At 40.1% G+C, this 21,197-nt stretch overlaps 1 protein-coding gene across 1 annotated transcript in view; it reads right to left on the bottom strand.

The window, feature by feature from the left end:
* ELOVL6 (ELOVL fatty acid elongase 6) overlaps nucleotides 1-20,324 on the bottom strand; it is a 133,600-nt gene extending 113,276 nt beyond the window's left edge. The window contains exon 1 of the mRNA XM_054591620.1: nucleotides 20,167-20,324. Coding sequence (XP_054447595.1) covers nucleotides 20,167-20,255 — 89 coding nt within the window. The 5' untranslated portion in view covers nucleotides 20,256-20,324. The remainder of the gene's footprint in view (nucleotides 1-20,166) is intronic.
* Between the last annotated feature and the right edge of the window lie 873 nt (nucleotides 20,325-21,197).

Genomic DNA, 21,197 nt, shown 5'->3' with positions numbered 1-21,197 from the left:
CTACTGATGGTCTGGCTCAAGATAAATGAAAACATAACCTATAAAAATACTTGAGAAATTACCATATTCCAAATGTTCCAGATGTTGCATATAAACAAGATTACCAGAGTTGTTTTATTGTAACTACTTAAGAAAAACAGTTTAAATTTATTAATGTACATCTACATATAATAAACTGTAAACATAAACAAGAGCCTATATAGTCTTTCCACTAAGTAAAAATCGTGAAGGGGGCATCACGTTGCAGCAATTTTTATTGTTTCCTGTACTCTATTATGAGGTAGGATAAGCATGGTTCACAAACTCGGGAGTCCCTATGCTTTGTCCCCTCAGCATTGCTGAGGAAAAAGGAGCCTCTGGACATCAAGTGCTTTGTGGGGAAGAAATATTCTCCATAACAAGTTCAGTCAGATGACGAACTTGCAGATCTCTGAGGCTGAGTGTTCTACTCTTTAGCCATGATAAAATTCTCAAATACATGGTAGAGTCTTTTTTGTTCTGTTTCATACAAAACAAATTTCCTACTGGGAATTGAGAGTGTTATTTCATCTACTTAATGCCAAGGCCAAGTAAGCAAGCAAGCAAGCAAGCAAGCAAGTAAACAAACACTCTGCTTTTCCTGAATTACCCACGTGAAATAACACTCACATTCAGAGCCCAGACGGCATTATTGTGTGTTGGCTGTTTCTTACTGTCACAGCAGAACTAAAGATATTAGAATCGGCATTTGCTCAATTTAAAAAGAGTAATAAGCCCAATAGATGATAAGTTTATTTTTTTAATTGCCACAATATTTATGTTAGTACAGCATTAGAATTGTAGTCTATTTTCAAAATAAATTAAAAGTAAATATTCAATGTTTATAGTATGTGTGTGAAAACTTGAATGTTTAGAAGCTTAATCTCAAATTTATAATATGAAAATTCTTGTTTCAGTGTTATAAAAAGTCAAATACAATCATATAACCCTCACTCCCTACTGGGAGGAACTGCACCTGCCTAGTGACAGAGATTATGCGTAGCCAGTTATAATTATGATATTAGACTGATAGAAACATATTGCTCTAGAATATGAAACTGTGTATAGTTTCTCATACTTTATTTTGGGGGTATGTTTCAAAAAATTTTTTAAATTAATTCCTATAGTAGAAAAACACTTCATTTAAAAAAATTACCTGAAAGGAGCTAGATCTACCTGTACTCCTGATGTTATGGAAAAAACATTAAATATGTAACATTTTCCTTAGTACTTAATTTTTTTTTTTTTGCTTCACTTTCTAACTTATTGTTTGTTTTCTTGCACCCAAAAAGAAAACATATGTAAGTTCTTTATGGCTTAAGAGCAGAACTTTTTCTAAACTGATAGGAAGGATAGAGCCAAAAGATCATCACATTTACAGAGATTTTTCAAAACTGTACCCATATGATTTCTAACCATTCTCCTCCAACCTCCCCTTCTCCCTCCTGTGACTGCTGAGACAATTAAGAGGAAAAGCAGAGCAGCAATGGCAAGTCTTTTAAGATACAAGTAACAGAAACACAACAAAACAGTATCACAAAACAAAACACTACTTTCATGTAGTCAATGGCAAACCCCCATCCCCCTCCCTTCTCCCAGGAGTTAGTGCAGAAACAGCGGGGGTCCAAAGCAATGCCCACAACGGATAAGATCGGCTCTACAAAGCAGGCCTGTGAGAAAGCCCCATCACAGGGTCCCCAACCAGAAGTCCCAGGGAGGATTTCCTACCAAGTCAGACACACCAGGTTCTCAGGGTCCACCGAGCCTAGCCTTGGCACAAGACTGGGGCCCCTATAACCTTCATTTTGGAGAATAACAAAATCTTTCTAGCTCCTCTACCCTCAGACACAACCTCTCAGCCATTCTGCAATACTGTTAGGTCTACTAATGCTGTATTCCAGGTATGAGTGCAGCATCTGTTACCAGGTGACACCAGGCCCCTGAGCCAATTATCTTATTCATTTTTTCCTTCTCTAGGGACAGGTATATGTTTAATCTTTCATCTCTATTACATTAGATGATCATTGTCCCTGGGGAACCCTTGCCCTATTAGATACATTCCTGAAGCCCAGACATAGAAGTTGTAATGTTAAAGTCAAATTAATGTCTTTTATCTTCCTCCCTTAAGAACTATGGCTCTTTCCTTCTCAAAAATAATCAAACTGTAAAATTTACTATTGGAAAAAAGGGACATTTTTTGTGACATCAACACTATGACTCATCTCTACCTTAATCTAAGAGGGCATATTAATTTGGAGTAAGAATTTGCAGTCCAATACTGTCACAAACTACCCTTCTGTGTAAATGTATTGCTTATTTTAATGTTTATTTTTAAAATGCGTTAGTTTTTAGATGTCTGTTAGTCAATTCCAGATAAAATACGATTGCAAAATGAAACATATCTTTATTATAAAAACAGGAAGTCGATTATAGTTAATACAAAAAATAGGATAAGGCCAATATGCATAATCACATAGCTCATACATACCCAGAGTGTAATATAAAAGATTATAGAAAAGCAGAAGAGCAACAGGAGAAATAATAACCATCATTTTACCACCTTTATACAACTACCTTTTTACGATTTGGGTAGTGTTTTCTTCCTGATTTTTTCCCCTTGTGCACGCAATTCCACTCTCCACTCACCACTCACGCTAGGGAAGACTTTGACTATGAATTAGTCATGCTAAATCAATCTTTTCCTTTTAAAAATAAAATTAAATGAATAGAATAAAATAAGCATTTTTATTATCATTTCAAGAAGGCAGTCTCCCCTGACTCACTGAAGGATGACATAAAGATGTGCTAGATAATAAATAACACAGATTTGAAAGTGAATGAACACTAGACTCACAGAAAACAAGATGACAGCTGTTGCGGGGGGGGGGAGTGGGGGGATGTTAGGGGGTGGAGGGATCAAATAAAAAGGGAAAAAGGACTCTGGACTTAGACAACAGTGTGGTGATTACACGTGGGGGAGGGGTTTGGTGGAAAATAGTAATACAAAAATACAATTTAAAAAAATCTTAATTAAAACCAGAAAATGAACAGCTTGGATATCCATGCATATGGGCATTCACCTATTCAATACATATTGAATAAGCAAACAAGGAAACAGGAAACAAAAAAAGTGTGCAACTACAAGCCAAATTCTGTGATACGCACTGACTTCAAAGCTAGGAGAGAAAACCATAAAGGTGCAACCATAAAGGATTTAGATGGGTGGGGAGGGTAATCTGCATTTGAATAGGTAGGTGTGGGATGAAGGCTGAGTCAATAGGCAGCACTAACAAGGTATTATGGGAGTCAAGATTTTGACTGGCCTTTCAAACCAATCAAGAGGTTTAGATTTTCTTGTAGACAATGGGAAACCATTGGAGGCTTTTATCACCAGAGTGACAAGATTAAATCAGTGACTAAGATAATGCTGAAAGCCCTGGAGGAGATGGAAATAGGAAAGCAAGTGAGGAGACAAAAGGCAGTGGTGCCAGCCTGAAGGAGAGAGATGGGAACGAAGAGACAGAAATGGAAACGGAGCCCAATCACGCAGGACTTGGTTGTGAATTAGAGGTGTGAATGAAAAAGGGGCCACATACTAACCCTGACAAACCCAGGGGAAGCCTGGAGGGCAGGCCTTACAAACTCAGAGACCTAAAGTAACCACATAGGATGGTCTAAACATAAAAATTCCTAACTAAAAAGAGAGTTATGATAGGTAGTCACATTCTTGGTCTGCAGCTTCCTTGACAAAGGTCAATCTTTATCTTAAGTAAGCATGTCTATCGTCTTTGTACAGCAATGATGACATACCCTTGGAATGTCAGAGTAATTCCTTTTCCAGGCCCCTCAGGGCACAATCTCACCGTGTAGCACTAGCACGGAGAACAGAACCCCTCGTGGTTACCTTGTTTCTTCTTTACATGCTGTGTTAATTACTAACTATTCTGTACCAGCAACGAAAAAGAAGTCTCTGTCTGTTTTACTCTTGATCCAATCCCAGAGATTTCCCTGCTTTGCTTTCTCCTACCTCCCTACTCTATCACCAATAGATTTCATGTAACCAGTGTCCTTTTTGGATTCTAATGTAACTTCTCTCTCACTAAGGCAAGTGTAAGAGCCACCTGGGAAATTTTTTTACAGTACCTGGGTCCCCCATGGACCTGCTAATTCTTAATCTCTGAGATAAAGCCTGTCCACATGTATTCATGGGAGAAACAAACTCTCCAGATGAGTCTGGTCCAAATACCTGGTTAAGGATCCAAGACATAAGGCATAGCTCTCAAACTTTTTTACCCCAAAAGAACTTAGCAATTACAAAGAACTGGAGAACCAAGTACCATTCAAAGTGGTGCAATCACAAAATATACAGACCCACAAAATACAAGTTCAAAAGAGTATTTCTGCAAATATGAATGTAGGAAGGGTCATTGAAAACCAACTACGTTTCAAGGCAACCTTACCTACAGAAATTGCCAGAATGTTACGTACAATAGGAACTTTGTAATGTTCCAAAACACCACGTGGCAGACTTTTTGGAAGAATACTAAATTAAAACTTCCCCTCTCCACTGTTATGCAGACTCTCATTTTAATGTATATGTGCCTATTTTTAGTGAGTTTTAATACATTTCTCAGTAGTTTCTTAGTAGATACTATTTGTTCAACTGAAAGCTGGGAGTCCTACTTTTTTCTTTTTCAGAAGTATTCATGTGGATTAGTAGGGTATACTATCTATTTTCAAATGCATACTAGCTATTCATGCAGAAGTGGAAATAAAATACAGCTCAAATCAAGACTAGAAGTCATAAAGGACTAAGGGGATGATACAACTTTCAAGTCAGTTACAGAGAAGAGCCTTCAAACAATCAGAGCTACCCCAAGTGGAATGGACTAGCAACGGCTTCTTAAGGCTAAAGTCCTCGGGTTCTGACAATGAATAACCAAGTCAACAATAAGGAACTGCCTTACCAGGTAGGAGACTAGTCCTCATGACAACACATTATATGCTATCATCTATAACCTGTGTGGTCAAGAAAACATAGTTTAAGACACTTGATAGTGCACCCATCTCTCCTTCTAGTCCCAAAACAAAGTAAAAATTAACAATGATGTATGGCAGAATGCTAATCTTCATTTTTTCCCCTTCTGATTAGACCTTCTAACATTATCTATGTTAGGATGTTCTGAATTCAGAACAACCCAAAGCATTATAGGTTAATGCCATTGATTCTTTTAAACATATCAACGTGGAATGTGGAATGTTTTTGGAGCTACCAATTAAATAAAACCATGGATAAAAATGTTATGTGATTTATATAAAGTAGATAAACCTATCTTATCATCATGTAATGAAATGTTTATTGTAACTAGCCAATCTTTATCTTATTTAGCCTATCACTATTAAAAAATTAACCTATTTTTACAGTGAAAAATTTTAAATGTGAGTCAGTACATAGTTTTTCAAACTTCTTTATAAGACGATGTAAGCAAAAAGTTTATAGGACAATCCTTAAAACCATCTATTTAAACCCAGAAAACTACATAAACCATCATTTTTTTTTTGATAAGGCCTCACAATGTTCCTTGACCTATTCTTAATATTCTTTTACTTTTATAGTCAGTACCAAGTTGTTGGACACCTTTGTGCGGCCATTGTTCACAAGAACATAAAGTTTCTGTCTTCATGAGAGTTCCAATTTACCAGACAAGAGGAAGCAAAACATAACTGTTCTGACAAGTGAATGCTTCTCAAATTTGACCTCAGCAAAATAAAAAATTCGTTTCATTTCTCAGACCTTTGGGTATTCTCCAAGTTAAAACTGCTACTGTTAGCATCACAAATTCCAAGTACCTATTTACAGTACTAGGTCAAAAAAGGGAATAATAACCCACAGCTGATAGGGGGCCAGCAGGTGGAAGAGTCTACTTATGACTTAAGTACTAGTGCTAGGAAGTTAGTTACAAAACACCTCCAATCACGTGTCTTGTCACAAAGGGGGTGTAAGCTGCCAACTGCAATGCCAACCCCTGGTCTGGATGGGGAGCTGTTGGTAAGTAACCCAGGGAGTCCGCCAGGTGAAATTCGAAACTGGCCCCCATACACAGAGGACTAGGAGAGGGAAGAAAGAAGCAGACCACTCCAGATTAGTAGGTGGCAGTTTCAATAATCAAGGGGACTTACGTATGAGACTTGTCTTGAGTGCTGCAAGAACAGTAGATCTCTGTACCCGCCCGCCAGAATCTTAAGAGTTTATGTAGAGGCCTTAATGTGGTTCAGCCTCGTGCACAGTCACGATGGCCTCAACAGCACAGTGGTCTCTCAAGGCTGCATTTTCAAAGTGTCTGAGAATAGTAGGCAGAACCTGCTTTGGAAGGACAGCGGAGGGGTGAAGAGCCTCTGACTGCCCAGGGAACGAGATGCAAACCTGCAGTCACATTCTCTTGATGACCTCCTCCAACAGGAGCTAAGAGGGGAACAAATAAACACATGGAGAAGCTCCCCCATTCCCTGTGAACTCCTGATGGACTTCTTGTCTCAGGAATGAGAGAATGGGACCCTTAAAGAAAGGACTCCACTTGAAAGGTTTCTCCACCACAGTTTTGCCACATTTATGCATATAAGACTGATGCATACAGTCTCTCATTTTACTCCACTAAGAAATCAAACAGCCATGCCTCTTTCACTGAAATAAAAGAGAAAAAAAAATCTTTAACAGTGACTTTCTTGAAGCATAAATTTGCTGGTTCTTTACTCCAAAATTTTCAGCCACAATCATTTTTACTTATTCAAATAGAATGATTTACCTTTAGTGTGAATAACACATATAGACATTATCACACTTTTGCTGAATGTTATTAAATGAGGTAATATCAAGAATTTTGTAGAAAACAAATAGTACCCAGTGTCTATTTCCAGGACTGGCATTATTTTTTTATTTGGATTTATTGGGGTGACATTGGTTAATAAAATTATGTAGGTTTCAGGTATACAATTCTATAATGCATCATCAGCCTATTGTATTGTGTGTTCACCACCCCAAGTCAAGTCCCCTTCCATCATATTTATCCCCCACTTACCCTCTTCTACCCCCCTCCACCCCTCGTTCCCTCTTATAATCACTTTACTGTTTCCTGTGTCTATGCGGTTTTTTCCTTTGCTTAACCCACTGATTTTTTTCACACAGCCCCCAACCCCCTTCCTCTCTGACAGCAGTCTGTTCTCTGTATCTGAGTTTGTTTGTATTTTGTTAGTTTATTTTGTTTATTAGATTTCCCACATAAGTAAAATCATATAACCTAAATAAATAAAATCAGAAATGAAAGAGAAGTAACAACTGATGCCAAAGAATTACAAAGGTTTGTAAGAAAATATTACCAACAACTATATGTCAACATATTGGACAATCTGGACAAAATGGATAAATTCCTAGAAACATTTAATCTTCCACACTGAATCACAGAATCTGAATAGACAGATTACAACAAGAGAAACTGAAGCAGTAATCAAAAAACTCCCAAGAAACAAAAGTCCTGGACCAGATGGCTTCACAGGTGAATTTTACAACATTGAAAGAACTAACTCTAACCTTCTCAACCTACTCTGAAAAATTCAAGAGGGAACACTCCCAAACTCATTTTATGAGGCCAGAATTACCCCAATTCCAAAACCAGAAAAAGATATTATGAAGAAAGGAAATTATAGGCCAATATCCCTGGTGAACACAGATGCTAAAATCTTCAACACAATATTAGCAAACTGGATCCAGCAATACATTAAATAGGTCATACACCATGATCAAGTGAGATTTATTCTGGGGGTGCAAGGTTGGTACAATATCTGCAAATCAATAAACATGATACATCACATAAAAAAAAAGGATAAAAACCACATGATCATATTAATAGATGCAGAAAAGCATTTGATAAAACCCAGCCCTCATTTATGACAAAGTGGTCAACAAAGGTGGTTAGAGGGAACATACCTCAACATAATAAAGGCCATATATGACAAACCCATTGCCAAAAACATACTCAATGGGCAAAAACTACAAGCAGTTTCCTTAAGATAAGGAACAAGAAAAGGATCCACTTTTATCACTCTTATTGAACACAGTACTGGAAGTCCTAGCCACAGCAATCAGACAAGAAGAAATAAAAGGCATTTAAATTGGAACAGGTTGAGCTCTCATTATTTGCAGATGACATAATACTGTATACAGAGAACCCTAAAGATTCCACCAAAAACTACTAGAGCTGATAAATGAATTCAGTAAAGTGGCCGGATACAAAATAAATATCCAGAAATCAGCTGCCTTTTTATACACCAATAAGGACTGGTTCTGTTTTACACTGTGTGTGTTACTTGTGACTGAAGACAAAGCAGAGCTTCTCAAAGTGTTTCCAAATGTTCTTGGTACAGCTGGCCCTCACACTTTTTATAAGCCACATTTATATAACAATGTTTTCTTTTGCCAGGCTCTTTCAAAGTAGATTTATAGGTTTCTAGAATGGAGGTCAATGTCATACATTTCCCCCCTCCACCGGTACCTACACCTTAGTAGTGGTTCTGAGGAAACGGAGCTCTTTATGTTGTATTTGGAGCATCGATTGCAAGGTGATTGGGAGTTCCTTGGGAATTTAATTTTCTCCTCTCCCTCTTGATCCCATCGTTTATGGTGCAGGCAACAATAAAGGTGTAATTAAAATGTACATACTGGGCACCATTCTAAGGGCTTAATGCACACAAATTGTTTAATACTCAGCCTGCTAAAGTAGACTCCATCATCATTATTACCATCCCCAATATTATCAACATGTCCCAATTTAGGGATGAGAAAAATAAGGCAGATAGGCACCAATTAGCCTGTCAGTAGCTTCTACGCAGTAGAACCAGGGCTTGAACACAGCTACACTGGTTCCTGAGTCCATGGGCTTAACCGTGACAATACCACAGTGAACACTCATCACAACACTTGTGAAAAAATGAAAAATCAAGGCAAGCAAGAGTCCAAAAGTTAGGAGGAAGTCAGAGACTAATACCTCCCTCACCACAATAAGCAGGAGCCCTCTTTTTTTTTTTTTTTGAAAAAGTTTTATGTAAGCACAACACATACAAAGAGCTATACAAATCAAGCAAACACCTTGGTGAAAATAATAGAAGGTGAACATACCCATGCAACTACCACCCAGCCCCAAAAAATGAGACAGTACCAGCCTGCTATCAGCCTATCTGGTATCCTCTTACCACTATTCTCTCTCCCTTCCCCAAAAGTAACCATTATTCTGACTTCTAACATCATTTATTAATGTTTAACTTCATATAAATAGAATCATACAGTATATATTCTGTCTGGTTTCTTTTGCTCAATTTATGTGAATTTTTGATGTAGGGTTATATACCTCTTGCCTAACTGCCGTAGTATAGATTTCACTTGTTTTAGAATGGGTAAGCTTAAATGATAGCCACAGATTATCAGCAAGTTCACAAATCCACTAGAAAGAGTGAAGACACACATACGTACTTAAGAGGAGAAAAAGCCTTCCAGTGATATATAGGAATTTCACTGAATCCATGCCTTCTTTTGATTATCACAATGCGGAGTAGCTACCTTCTCAGTGAGAAGTCCAAGTTCTGTCATTTTTAAGAAACGTGTGCCTCTGGATTAGTTGTCTCATCATGAAATGTTGCTGGAAGGAATAAATGAAATGTGAAGAGCAGTCTATAAACTGTGAAAAACGTTACACATATTTCAGGTGTTCTGATGTTGAGGTTGATCTTGGCAGCCCCAGAAGATGATGATTCTTTGATTCCTCAGGATGATCTACAGGAGCTCAGACATGGACAGAAGCTTCGTCAGTCAGGTCAAGGAGGAGAGTGAGTTGAGTGAGTGAGTGAGTGAGTGAGAGTGTGTGTGTGTGTGTGTGTGTGTGTGTGTGTATGTTTGTGGTGTCAGGAGGAGGCAGAAGGGGAGGCAGAAAGGCAGGCAATACTGGGCATTGAGATTTGAAGGACTAAAGATGTTCTTGGTTCTTGTAGGAGCCATCCGGGGTGGCTCCTTGCAGAAGCTGGAATTTCCAGAGTTAGGAAATTACGTTTCCAGAGTTATTCTTCTTTCTTCCAGTTGTCATGGAGACCAACCCCAGTCTTTTCATCCTCTCTGGTACCGGGAACATTTCTCCAACACAGGCCGAATGGAGGGGCCTTAGGCCAAACATGTCAGTGGCGGTGCTGCGGAGTGGGGGTGGTAGTAAAAAAAAGAACAGAGGGTCTGGCATCCTCTTTGGCAGCAGAGGAACCGGGCTGAGGGACAAAGGCTAAAGGCAGCCAAGTCGGCCGCAGTTCCAGCCCCTCCAACTGCCGACAGGTGTGGTGGAGACATGGCAGGGCTGGAGCAGGGCACTGGGAGAGGAAGGGGCCTAGCACAGTGTGAGGCTTGAGACACCCAGGGAGAGAGCGTTCTGGCGCTGAGGCACAGACCTCAGGAGCCCCCTTGCCTTCTCTTTCCCTTCCTCCCTGGGGCTAGGGACCTCCGTAAACATAAAGAGATAAGCATAGGTGTTTCTTTTGATTTAGATGGTGATGGAAAATAGAATATTTCATAGACTCATTGTTAGATCTGCTCCCAGCTATGGAAGTTAGCATACTAGAGGCCATAGAAATCATTCTGGAGCAGAATTATTTGCAGCTAGTAGTCCTGCTGGACAAAGGGCTAATATCCTTATAATAGCCCAAGAGTAAGCAAATAAATAGCTCGTTAGGAAAGGCCAGGTACAGATAATTTACAAGAACAAATGGAAAACAACAAGTAAATTTCCTGAGTCTTACTAGAAATATAAATTAAAGCAATAGGATATCATTTTTTACATTAATTTATCAAAAATGTGATCATCTTCAATGCTAAAAAGGGTGAAAACTCTCCTTCCCTGGTGGAGTGTAAATTGGTTCAACTCTTCTAGACTTCAAACATGGCTGTAGGTTATCGTAAACCTTTAAGAGTCATTCTCTGGATGCCAGAGTTTGTATTTATATTTTTAAAAATTATTGAGTAAGTTTGTATTTATATTTTTAAAAATTATTGAGTAACTGAAAAGATTAATATACAAAGATGTTCAGAGGACTATTTCTAATAGTAAAATACCAGAAACTTAACATGCTCAACATTAGGGACTGGTTACCTAACTTAATTTAAGCCCAAGCAATAAAATATTAAGTAGCCACTAAAAATTATACTTATGGAAAGGTTTTAGTGATATGAAACATGTTTATAAGGTAAAGAAGAAAAAAGAGAGCTAAAAAAAGTTGTAAGGAGATAGCATGTAAATAAATGAGCAGTAAGTGTCCAGCGCAGTCAGCCCCTGGCAAGTCACAGGGACCTCACTGTTGGGGACACTCACTGAAACGTGGAAATGGGGCTGAGGGACAGGCAGCAAAATAACTGTGGTAGCCTCTGTATAAGAATTAGGGGCATTTTCTTTTCTAAATCATCCTATTTTTGATGTTTTCATTTCTTTTTATTATAATAAATTTCTGTAGAATGAGAAAAAAGTAAAACTCATGAAACAATAAAGAGTACTTTTTAATTCTTCACATTGCAGAAGCTGACATCTAAGAATAGGGACATCCCTAAACCACACATTTCCCCCACCCCTGTCAACTAGGGGTGGTTATTCATTTACCTGTAGCTCCTAACACCTGCCTGGAGGAAAGCCTGTCTGCAGGCAATGCCAGGTGGCAAGAAACTGCCAGTGTCTAAAATCAGTTCAGTGTATGAAGCTAATAGGAGCAACAGACAGAAGTATACTTCATAAGAAATGTTCCAAATCTGTGTGTCATGGTTTGCTTGAGATGAAACTGGAAATTTTTATGATAGAAGCATTCAAGGCAGCATGGCTTTCTCCATAATAAAAGTGCGGATAGATACTGAACAAATAATATTCAGAAAATAATATTCCTTAATGATTGAAATGTTTATCTATACAGTGCCATGTTCATTATAAGGTTACTAGGTGTTTTTTTGTAGTTATCCTAGCTTTAAGTGTTCAGGATCCATTTAGGGAAAAAGTAGAAGACAACAGACACTTGTGAGATACTTGCAAGTATAAACAGGTAGGGTATTTTACATGTTTACAATACTGCCAAGTTTTCAAGTGCATTCTTTTATTGATCAAATATTTATTCCTGTTCCAATGTGGGAATGATCGAAGCTTGCGTGACCAAGACTTAAGGAAGGTCTGGAGCCTATTTCTCTCCTTGTTATCCCTACATGCAAACTTGTTTAACCACACTGAGCCTCATTTCCTGTTGTGTAAAATTGAAAAAATAATGCATCAAAGGGTGGTTGGAAGGATTTAACAGTTAACATATGTAAAACATTTTAAAAGAATGCCTGCAATCAGTAAACAACTATGTAAGTATCAACTATTAGTATCATTACTCCAGAATGAAAATCTACCATACCAAGATCTTTGTCTTTGTCAAAAAGTCATAAAATTGAGAAGAAACTACAGGTTTTGATATTTAAAGTAACTCTTACTGAGCTTCCTGCCCTCTCATTGTAATGATAACCAGTGATAGGACAGCTTTTAAATACTTAGGGCACCAACGCACTTTAATAAGTCTCACACATTTTTTTTCCCCAATGAACCTCCTAAAACAAGATCAATAAATAATCAACTTCAAAACACTGAGTTCCACTGAACTCACTTGACTGAACAAATCTACTACACTAGTCAGAGTGGGCCTAGTATTTTAAAAACTTTCACATTTTAACCCCACTTCTTTGAATAGAAGGAGCTAAGCAAGTGGGTCTAAAAGACAGAAGAATGTTTTAATAATTGGGTTAAATCCAAAGTACTACCTGATCAATTTTTGCAGTTTTCAAAGACTTACTACAATTGTATCATTCAGTTTTTTAAAACTGACAAAAATGTCAATTAAATTAGGACAAATTTTGCACGAAATTTTAGAAAAGTATGTATGACTCAGCAAGATACTCTTCTAATAGCAAGAAATAGACAAGAAATGATCTTTAATGGGGTATGTTATTTTTTTAAAATGTACTTTAACATATATGTGTATGTACATATATGCGTGTACACATACATACACTTTTGTAGGTAAATGATTGTATTCTAAGAAAGATAAATGAAAAACATGGATTTCACTTATCTTTCAGAGTCTTCAAAGAATGATCTTGTATACTGTTCATTAAAAGTTAACAAATAGTCAATTCAAAAAATTCAGCCTCAGAACTCAAGGGATCATTTAAAAAGAGAAAACTAGCTCTAAGGGGGTGTTAATAAAATTAAGGGTTGACCTAAAAATCCTGAAACACCAATTCAAAAGAACTTACGCAGCCCAAAGTTTATAGCAGCACAATTTACAATAGCCAAGTGTTGGAAGCAACCTAAGTGCTCATCAGTGAATGAGTGAATCAAAAAACTATCATACAGTTACACAATGGAATATTATGCAGGGGAAAGAAAGAGTGAGCTACTAGCCTTCGGGACAGCATGGTTGGAATTGGAGAGCATTATGCTCAGTGAAATAAGCCAGGGGGTGAAAGAAAAATACCATATGATCTCACCTATAAGTGGAACCTAATCAACAAAACAAACAAGCAAAATAGAACCAGCGACATTGAAATAAAAAACAAACTGATGATGACCAGAGGAGAGGGAGGAGGGGGACAATGAGAGAAAGAAGCGTAAGGGTCATCAAGGAACATGTGTAAATGACCCATGGGCAAAGCCAAAGCGGGGAAGGATTGAGGGTGGGAAGCTGGGGTTGGGGTGGGGGGCAGGGAAAGTGGTGGCGGGAAAATGGAGACACCTCTACTTGAACAACAGTAAAAAAAAAGGAAAAAGAGGAAAAAATGCAAAAAAGAAAAAAGAAGAAAAAAAAGAATGTGCAAAAAAAATAAAATTAAATGAAAGGTTGAAGTAGGACATCTTAAAATATGCAATCATAAACCTGATTAAAAACATAGGGCTTTTATCCAAAATACATTACATCAATGGTAACTCTCCTTATCAGATTGTAATTACAAACTCTTCCACAAAAACTGTAGGAAATACTAAAATATGAAATCCTGAAAGAAATAGAATAAAAGTACTAAAGAACCATGAGTATGTATCAAGCAAAATTGCTTCTAATCAGCCTGGCTTATTTATCTCAGCAAAGATAAGTCGCAATCTTTTCTCACTTGGGCTTTTTTCTTCTTTTTTTGGCAGACAAGCTTAGAGTTAAATTTCAGAAAATTCAGAGTCAGTGACTAAATAAAAGTTTTCCTAAAAATATTCATCATTCCAATACAGTATAGTGGGATGAAGAACCTTAAAACTAAAAATCATGAGTATTCAATATAAAAATGAATCATGATAAATACATAATCTTGAACTTCAAGGACTTACATGGACCTGCACTTTGGGATGGTTTTGCTCAATGAACTTAAAATTACAAATTCATTTTTTATCCTAGGACAATAATTTTTATAAATAGGATTAATCTATCTCTAAAATAAATTATTGTAAGTTAAATATAATTATAAAGAATGCTTTTTAAAAAAAATTGAGTAGCTATGCCAACATTGCACATTTGTACCTCCCTGAATATGCACACAATCATAATATAGATAACGAATAATATTGTCTTATTTCCTTAAAGCCATGTTAGATTTTCATTCAGATTTCCTAAGTTTATCTAAAGAAATAATAATATCTGTGGTATAAGTAACTATACTAGTTAAACTTTTCTTCTACTCTCCTAACATAAATAGGGAAGTAAATGGGAGCACGTGGATTTGAAGCTAGGAACTAGAGAAAGTAATGAGCTAAGGCAAATTTTGTGCAGTGTTGTCTGGTTCCTATTATAAAAGGCAGCTTGGCTCACCTGTGTCCATACATAAAAAAATCAAGAGGGTCATTGAGACAATTTTTTGATAACTCATCTCAGAAAATACTTGGACCTAAAATATCCAGCTCACTAAAACAAAGATAGATTCTGAAGATACTCTTTTATTTTACTTTGTTGGCTGAAGACTGATTATAATGGTGATTTTATGCCCTTCCAAGTATTTTGAAGTCTTCATACCCCTCACAGTCCTTCCATTGTCTAACTTGAAAGAATCTGTTAAAGGGAAGTGAGATGTTAGATCTGAAATGAGTTGACTCTGGAGTTAAATTTCAATGTGATACTGACACCTAATATTAGCATCATCATCTCACATAAAAACAAACAAGAAGCCTTCTCTATACCACACATTTAACTCCTAATTTAACAAAGGCCTCATGTAAAAATTTTACCATCATATACTATTTATAGCTAATACAAATAAGAGAGGGATAATATAATCAAAGAAAGAATTTGCATTATCCCTGTGAATCCTTAAAAAAAAACCCCTAAACAAATATAAATCAGTATCTTAAAGGTACATGAAAGTTTTCAGGTCAAAATTTCCAAACAAGATTTTATTTTCTGGATCATAACATACATCATATTTTTCTTTTTATACATTTTCTCAGTCTTCTCATTCTTAACCTAGTTCATATTAAGGCATTATTCCAGTGCTTTCTAAAGTTTACTGAAAGATAGGTTAAGTTCCTCGCTCTTAGGACTTTACAATCTTAAAGCTAATATGAACTGCGATTCTCCAAAATAAGTGGCAAGCAACATAATGAGTACAATGTAGACACAGTACTTTCCTAGACAGCTGACCAAATCTGAATTTGCTGTAGTGTCATTGATTAAATGAGACTCTGGCCTTTTCTGTTTCATGACCCCAAGTTGCATTATTTCCCTGCCATTTTTCTTATAAATGCATACAGGTCATGGGAGTATTTTAGGGATCACTGCAAGGCAATTGGCACCACAAGAAAAACAGCAGGCATTTTAAAGTTTGATAGACATTATGGTTATGTATTTTGAGTAAAATATTAATACTGGCTTATAATGCTTTTGTGTTTTAATACAGAAATTGTATGTCATGTTACTTTCTAAACCTCCCATATAAAAACATATAGATATTCAATTCTTTTAAATAGTGTTTAGTTTTCCTTAGTAAAAACAAATTTGTGGATAAAAGTTTCCTTAGACAGTCTTTAAATCTAAAAATTCCTACACATTTTATAGACCTTATAGTACAGAACACACACACACACATACAAAAACCCTTAAAGTATCACCACAGGAGATGGGAGGGGGAAAAAAGTCAGAAAAATATACAAAGCATTGAAAGGCTGGATGTGGAGGATGCCAGAGGGGAGCCGGGGAGGATTTCAGGAGGTTCTAGGCAAGCCCTGTGATGACGTCACCTCACATACATAATGTTGCAGCAGTCAGCACAGGCCTCCTGCTTTCCTATTGGTGAACACCATGTCAGCCGACATCAGAAGATAATCATCATTGGCCAAACATTTACAACTGGAGCAAGAAGCATCCACTGTTGTGAGCACAGACCTAGGAGGCTGCTGAAAGGGAAGGCAGAGCCCAGCTGCCCTTCTCACTCAATGAATTTTATGTCACCTTACCAATCACTAGGTGATTTTGCTCCTTGCTAGAAGCATTTATAAATTAAGTCCATTATTAGTGAGAATAGCAGGCAAAGGGCCAGACATCCTAGAAAAGAACAAAATGCCTCTCTTTTCAATGTTGTAAAAATCACCTGAGGTTTTCAGAGTAAAACTGGAACTCAAAAATGCTATTGAACTAAAAGCAGGCATTTTCTTCTACCTCATGTAGATAACTCTCATTTACCAGACAACATCAACCCAGATATTTTTAGCTTGACATGAAGTTTCAAGATGAGGCTTGGGATGACTATCCAAGGGAATATATTCCCTTGCATTTCAATTGCTTTTCTAATTTGTTACAGGTAAAAACTATTTGCTAACAAAGTAAAGTCTTCTCATCCTGTGTCTAGAACAATGAATATAGGGCTAATCATTCATCAAAAGTAGCAATAAATTTGATAAACTTGCCTCAGCTGGACACTTTAGTGTTTATACAACACCACTCCAAAATAGGGACCCCATTACATTAATATGTAATAAGGTAATGAACATGGATTATAGAACATGTTTAATAAACTACCTTTATTTAATGTCCTCGTAAATGATACTAGGTAATACAAACAGCATACTGACAAAACAGCACTCCTGGCAGTCCTCAAAATTCTTCAAAAGACAACATAGCTCATTTTTGAAATAAATTATAATTCTCTAAATTAACAAGTTTTGTTTGAGGCTATGTCGAGAAGATTTTTAAAGAACAACTGCAAATGATTTCTCAAACAAAAGACAGCAGAAATTTCACAACATTGTGCTTTCCTCCAAAAATTATTTCAAACCATTTAAATTAAGAAGTCTGGAAAAGTTAAGGCCCTGTGGTTTCCTAAACTTCCCCTGCCCCCAACAGAGTCTAAGCCTTAGTTATGGAGCTCCCTTCTCCTTTTAACAAAACAAACAAACAACAATAACAACAACAAAAAAAAAAAAACAAAGAAAATCTTCATTTTCTTATTCACCTGGTTCCAGACTTTTTGCTGTCGGGGCTATGGGAGGGAAGTTTATAAAACTCAGAGGTTTACACTACGGAGGAAAAGAAAAAAAGCAAGAAAATCAGGGTCAGGAAGACTTGCAAGTAAGAAGAGATAACAGCCAGCAGAGTTTTCTTTTTTGCGTGTGTTTTGTTTTGTTTTTATTGCAATAAGCAAGCCAAAAAGAACATAAAATCAACAAAGAGAAAAAACAGGGAGGGCGAAATCCCTGTGTAGGCCAATGACAGTATTCAAATACAGGGGATGACCAAATATGTTGTTCATAGGTAGTGCCTGCAATAGAGAGGGCACCGATCATTTTGTAACTCACTGGACAAGCATATTCCCCAGCATCTGCCAGGCACAAAGCCTTCTTTGAGGTGCTCCAGGTAATCTAGAATGGAATGAGGCAAGATCTATACCCTAAAGAGATGATAGGCTGGTGGGAGACACAGGCCTATCTGCACATATTCTTGCATATAAATAAAAGCCAGCAAAGAGACTGCCAGAAGAATAGTACAGGTAAGGAGCTAGAGAAAACAGCGGTCAGAGCCCAAAAGGCGAAGCTTAGTTGGCGCATTGTTGCCAGTTTCAGTCCCATGAGGCCCTGTCTGGCTCCGTGAGTACTTGTTGAGTGAATGGGGAAAAGAGGCGGGAAATGGTACCTGGAGGAGGCACAGAAAGTGACCTGAGAGAAAAGGCAAAAGTGAAAGAGAGGCAGCCTTGGCGGCGGCGGTGTAAGGGAGGTTCTGGCCAACAGCGAGGGGGGCCAGCCGGCGCGAGGGGAAGCCGGCTCCAGAAAGTCAGGATCAACAGCGGCGCAACAAGTCAGAGGCACGCCAGCCTTAGAAAACACAGAGCACACAGGGATCCTGGGCGAGGAAAGTAGGCTCCAGTGGTGTGACGAGAGATAACCACAAACGACTGCGGAGGAGACCCAGGCCCTCGGCCAACGCCCCCTACAGCCTTCAGCACCACCCCCCTACGCGGGAAGAGGAAGTGCATTTGGGTGGAGAAGGTCCCCGGGAGAGGGGCACGGCTTTCCTCAGCACCAGGCCTTTCAAGTCCAGACTCTTCTGGGATCAAGCCTCCAGGCATACAGCCCCCTTCCCCCACCACCCACCCCTGGCGCTCTCGGCCTCCGCGCCCCTGCCCCGCACCCCCAGTGCCTGCCTCACTTCCCAACCTTCCGAGTGGGTCGCGTGCCCCTCCCGGCTTCCGGCTTTCGCCCCCTCCGCCCCTCGCTCTTCGTCCCCGGCGCCACACGCTGCCAGCCGGCGGCCGAGAAATGGGAAGCGAGAGCGGCGGCCGAATCACTCGAGGCCAGTCGCTACTACCGGCGGCCGGAGGAAAGGAAGTTGTACCCCCTCCCGCCTTGGGCCCGCGGAAGCCCTCCTAGTGCAACGACCAGTCTTGGTCCCCAGCGCGCCAGCGTCTCCGGTTTCGCACAGCCAAGATGGGGGAGGGAAGGCAGGTCGAAAGGGCGCGGGGCACACGGTGGGCGGGGTCCCTCTGGCCCGCGAGCCCCCTCGTCCCGAACGCCCCACCTCTTCCCACACCAGGGAAGCAGCAGACCACTGCCCAGCTGCGAGTGCGTTCGCCGGCACTTTACTGGTGGCCAGTGCAGGGGTTAAGGGGAGGGGGGGGAATGTCGTCCACAGCAGCTTAGTCTACAAGAAGAGCGAGATGAGCACGCCCGAGTCCTAGTCTATTAAATATTGCGAGGTGACACAGGATTGCCTCACACACAGGGATTTTTTTAAAAGCCTGGTGGAGGGAACACAGTAGAGAAGTACGATGCTTTCCCCGACTGTAAGTTTGTCTGGGGAAGAGCCCCCAAGGACTCTGCGGACGCGGATTTTAATCTACCTCAACTCCACTGAGCAGCCTCCCAGTGAATTAGAACTGAGTGAGTCCAAAAGGCGTTTCCGTAAAACAAACTTAATGGCGTGGCTCCACTCGATTGGGTTCATTCATTTTTCCGTTTTCATTGTCCCCTCCCCCAACCCCCCCCCCCCCTTTATGAAACCGGAAAGGATCCGCGTGGGGAAAGGGGTCCAGAAAAGGAGGAATCCGGCTGGAGAGCCCAGAGAGGGCAGAGAAGTGGAGAGCTGCAAGGAGAAAGGAAGGACACGAGGATGGGAGAGGGCGAAACCAGAGAGCCGAGGTCGGCGGGTGGGAGAGGGTTAAACGGAGCCGCAGACCGGGTTCCCCTCCACTGCCTTGCACACTCCGCTTGCAGGAGGCCAAGCGAGAAAACCCCACGGTAGATGAAAGCCAGGAGGCAGCACAGGTAGAGAACCTGGACTGTGGCATCTCTCCTGCCTTCCCTGCCACGCAAACATCTTTATGTATGTACACACACACACCCAGTATATATATTCCATGTTATATAATCTGTGTTAAAGATGCAAGTGTAGCCGCGGTTCGCACAGGGGCATCCAAACCTACGTGCTTCAGGCAGCCCCTGCTCTCAAGGGCTGGCTCTCTGCGGCCCGCGATTCCCCCCCCCCCACCCCCTCCATTCACGCCCAGGCAGGGAACACTGGCATAAAGGTGCACTAGGAAGACGCGCAGGGCTCCGGGACACAGATCCCGTGAAAAGCATCACCTACCAGTTTTCCTGCATCCATTGGATGGCTTCATTCTCGTTGAACTGCTTTTCGAATTCATATTCTTGTAAAGTCAACACTGACATGTTCATTGGGGCTGATCTTCGGAGACGCTATGTGTTCTCTACACAAAATAAAATAATCTGTAAAACGCTAGGTTTCGGGCGCTATGTTTCCCCCACCCGCCCCCCAGGTCTTCCCCTCGCCGCTGGGTCGCGGCGATCGGTCTCTCCCAGCCTCTCAGCTACATCCAGGGCTGAGCATTGCCTGCGCTCTGCTTCCAGCTCCGCGTTCTGGGCTCTTCTCTTCCCGGCGTCCGCATCCACCGTAGGAGGAAATGAATGCCTTGCGGTCTTAGTGCCCGCACGTTTGTCCATCACCCTTTTTACTTGTCTACAGGGAAATCTCCTCCCCCTCGTGCGACTGGAAAAATTAACCCTTTGCGAGGGCGAGCGAGAGCGGGAGAGACCTCTCTGGCCTGGGGGCGTTTGCGTAAGCACGAAAGTGACTAGGAGAGTGGAAGGAGGAGAGAGAGGAAGTGTTCCCAGGTCAGCCACAGCCCCCAATACCGACCTCGTGGGCCGCCCAGCCTGGTCTCTGAACGTAGTTTCCGCATGCGGGGCGCAGCCCTGAGGCGCGCGTACTCGCAAGCTTGGCTAATAGGCAACAGGCAATAGTAAAATCTGCCAGCTGTCTTATAAGAACTCCAGGCAAATTTGTACCGAGATTACACGTGAAGAAAACGCACTTGCCACCTCCTTACCCTCGCCGTATCTTCCAGATCCTCCACCCAGAGCTATGGGTTTGACTCACTTAAACCCGGGGGCCGGGCGGCCAGCAGAGCTCCAAAATGACTTGCCAGCTGAGGGTGCTGAGGATAGGATGAGGATGGTGGAAAATCGAACAGGAAAGGTATCTTGAAGAGGGAGATAAATTAGGTGGAGGGAGGGAAGGTGGGAGGGGGCAAGGGAAAGAGGTGGGGGGGAGGCAGAGACAAATGTATTTAAAAAGTAAATAAATTTTTAAAAAAGCAT

Source organism: Pteronotus mesoamericanus, unplaced genomic scaffold (genome assembly GCF_021234165.1).
Source record: "Pteronotus mesoamericanus isolate MK-2021 breed Mesoamerican mustached bat unplaced genomic scaffold, CSHL_Meso_final scaffold_232, whole genome shotgun sequence".
Lineage (NCBI taxonomy): Eukaryota > Metazoa > Chordata > Mammalia > Chiroptera > Mormoopidae > Pteronotus > Pteronotus mesoamericanus.
Note: the sequence above shows the minus strand (reverse complement) of the source record. Positions and strands in the feature narration are given on the sequence as shown.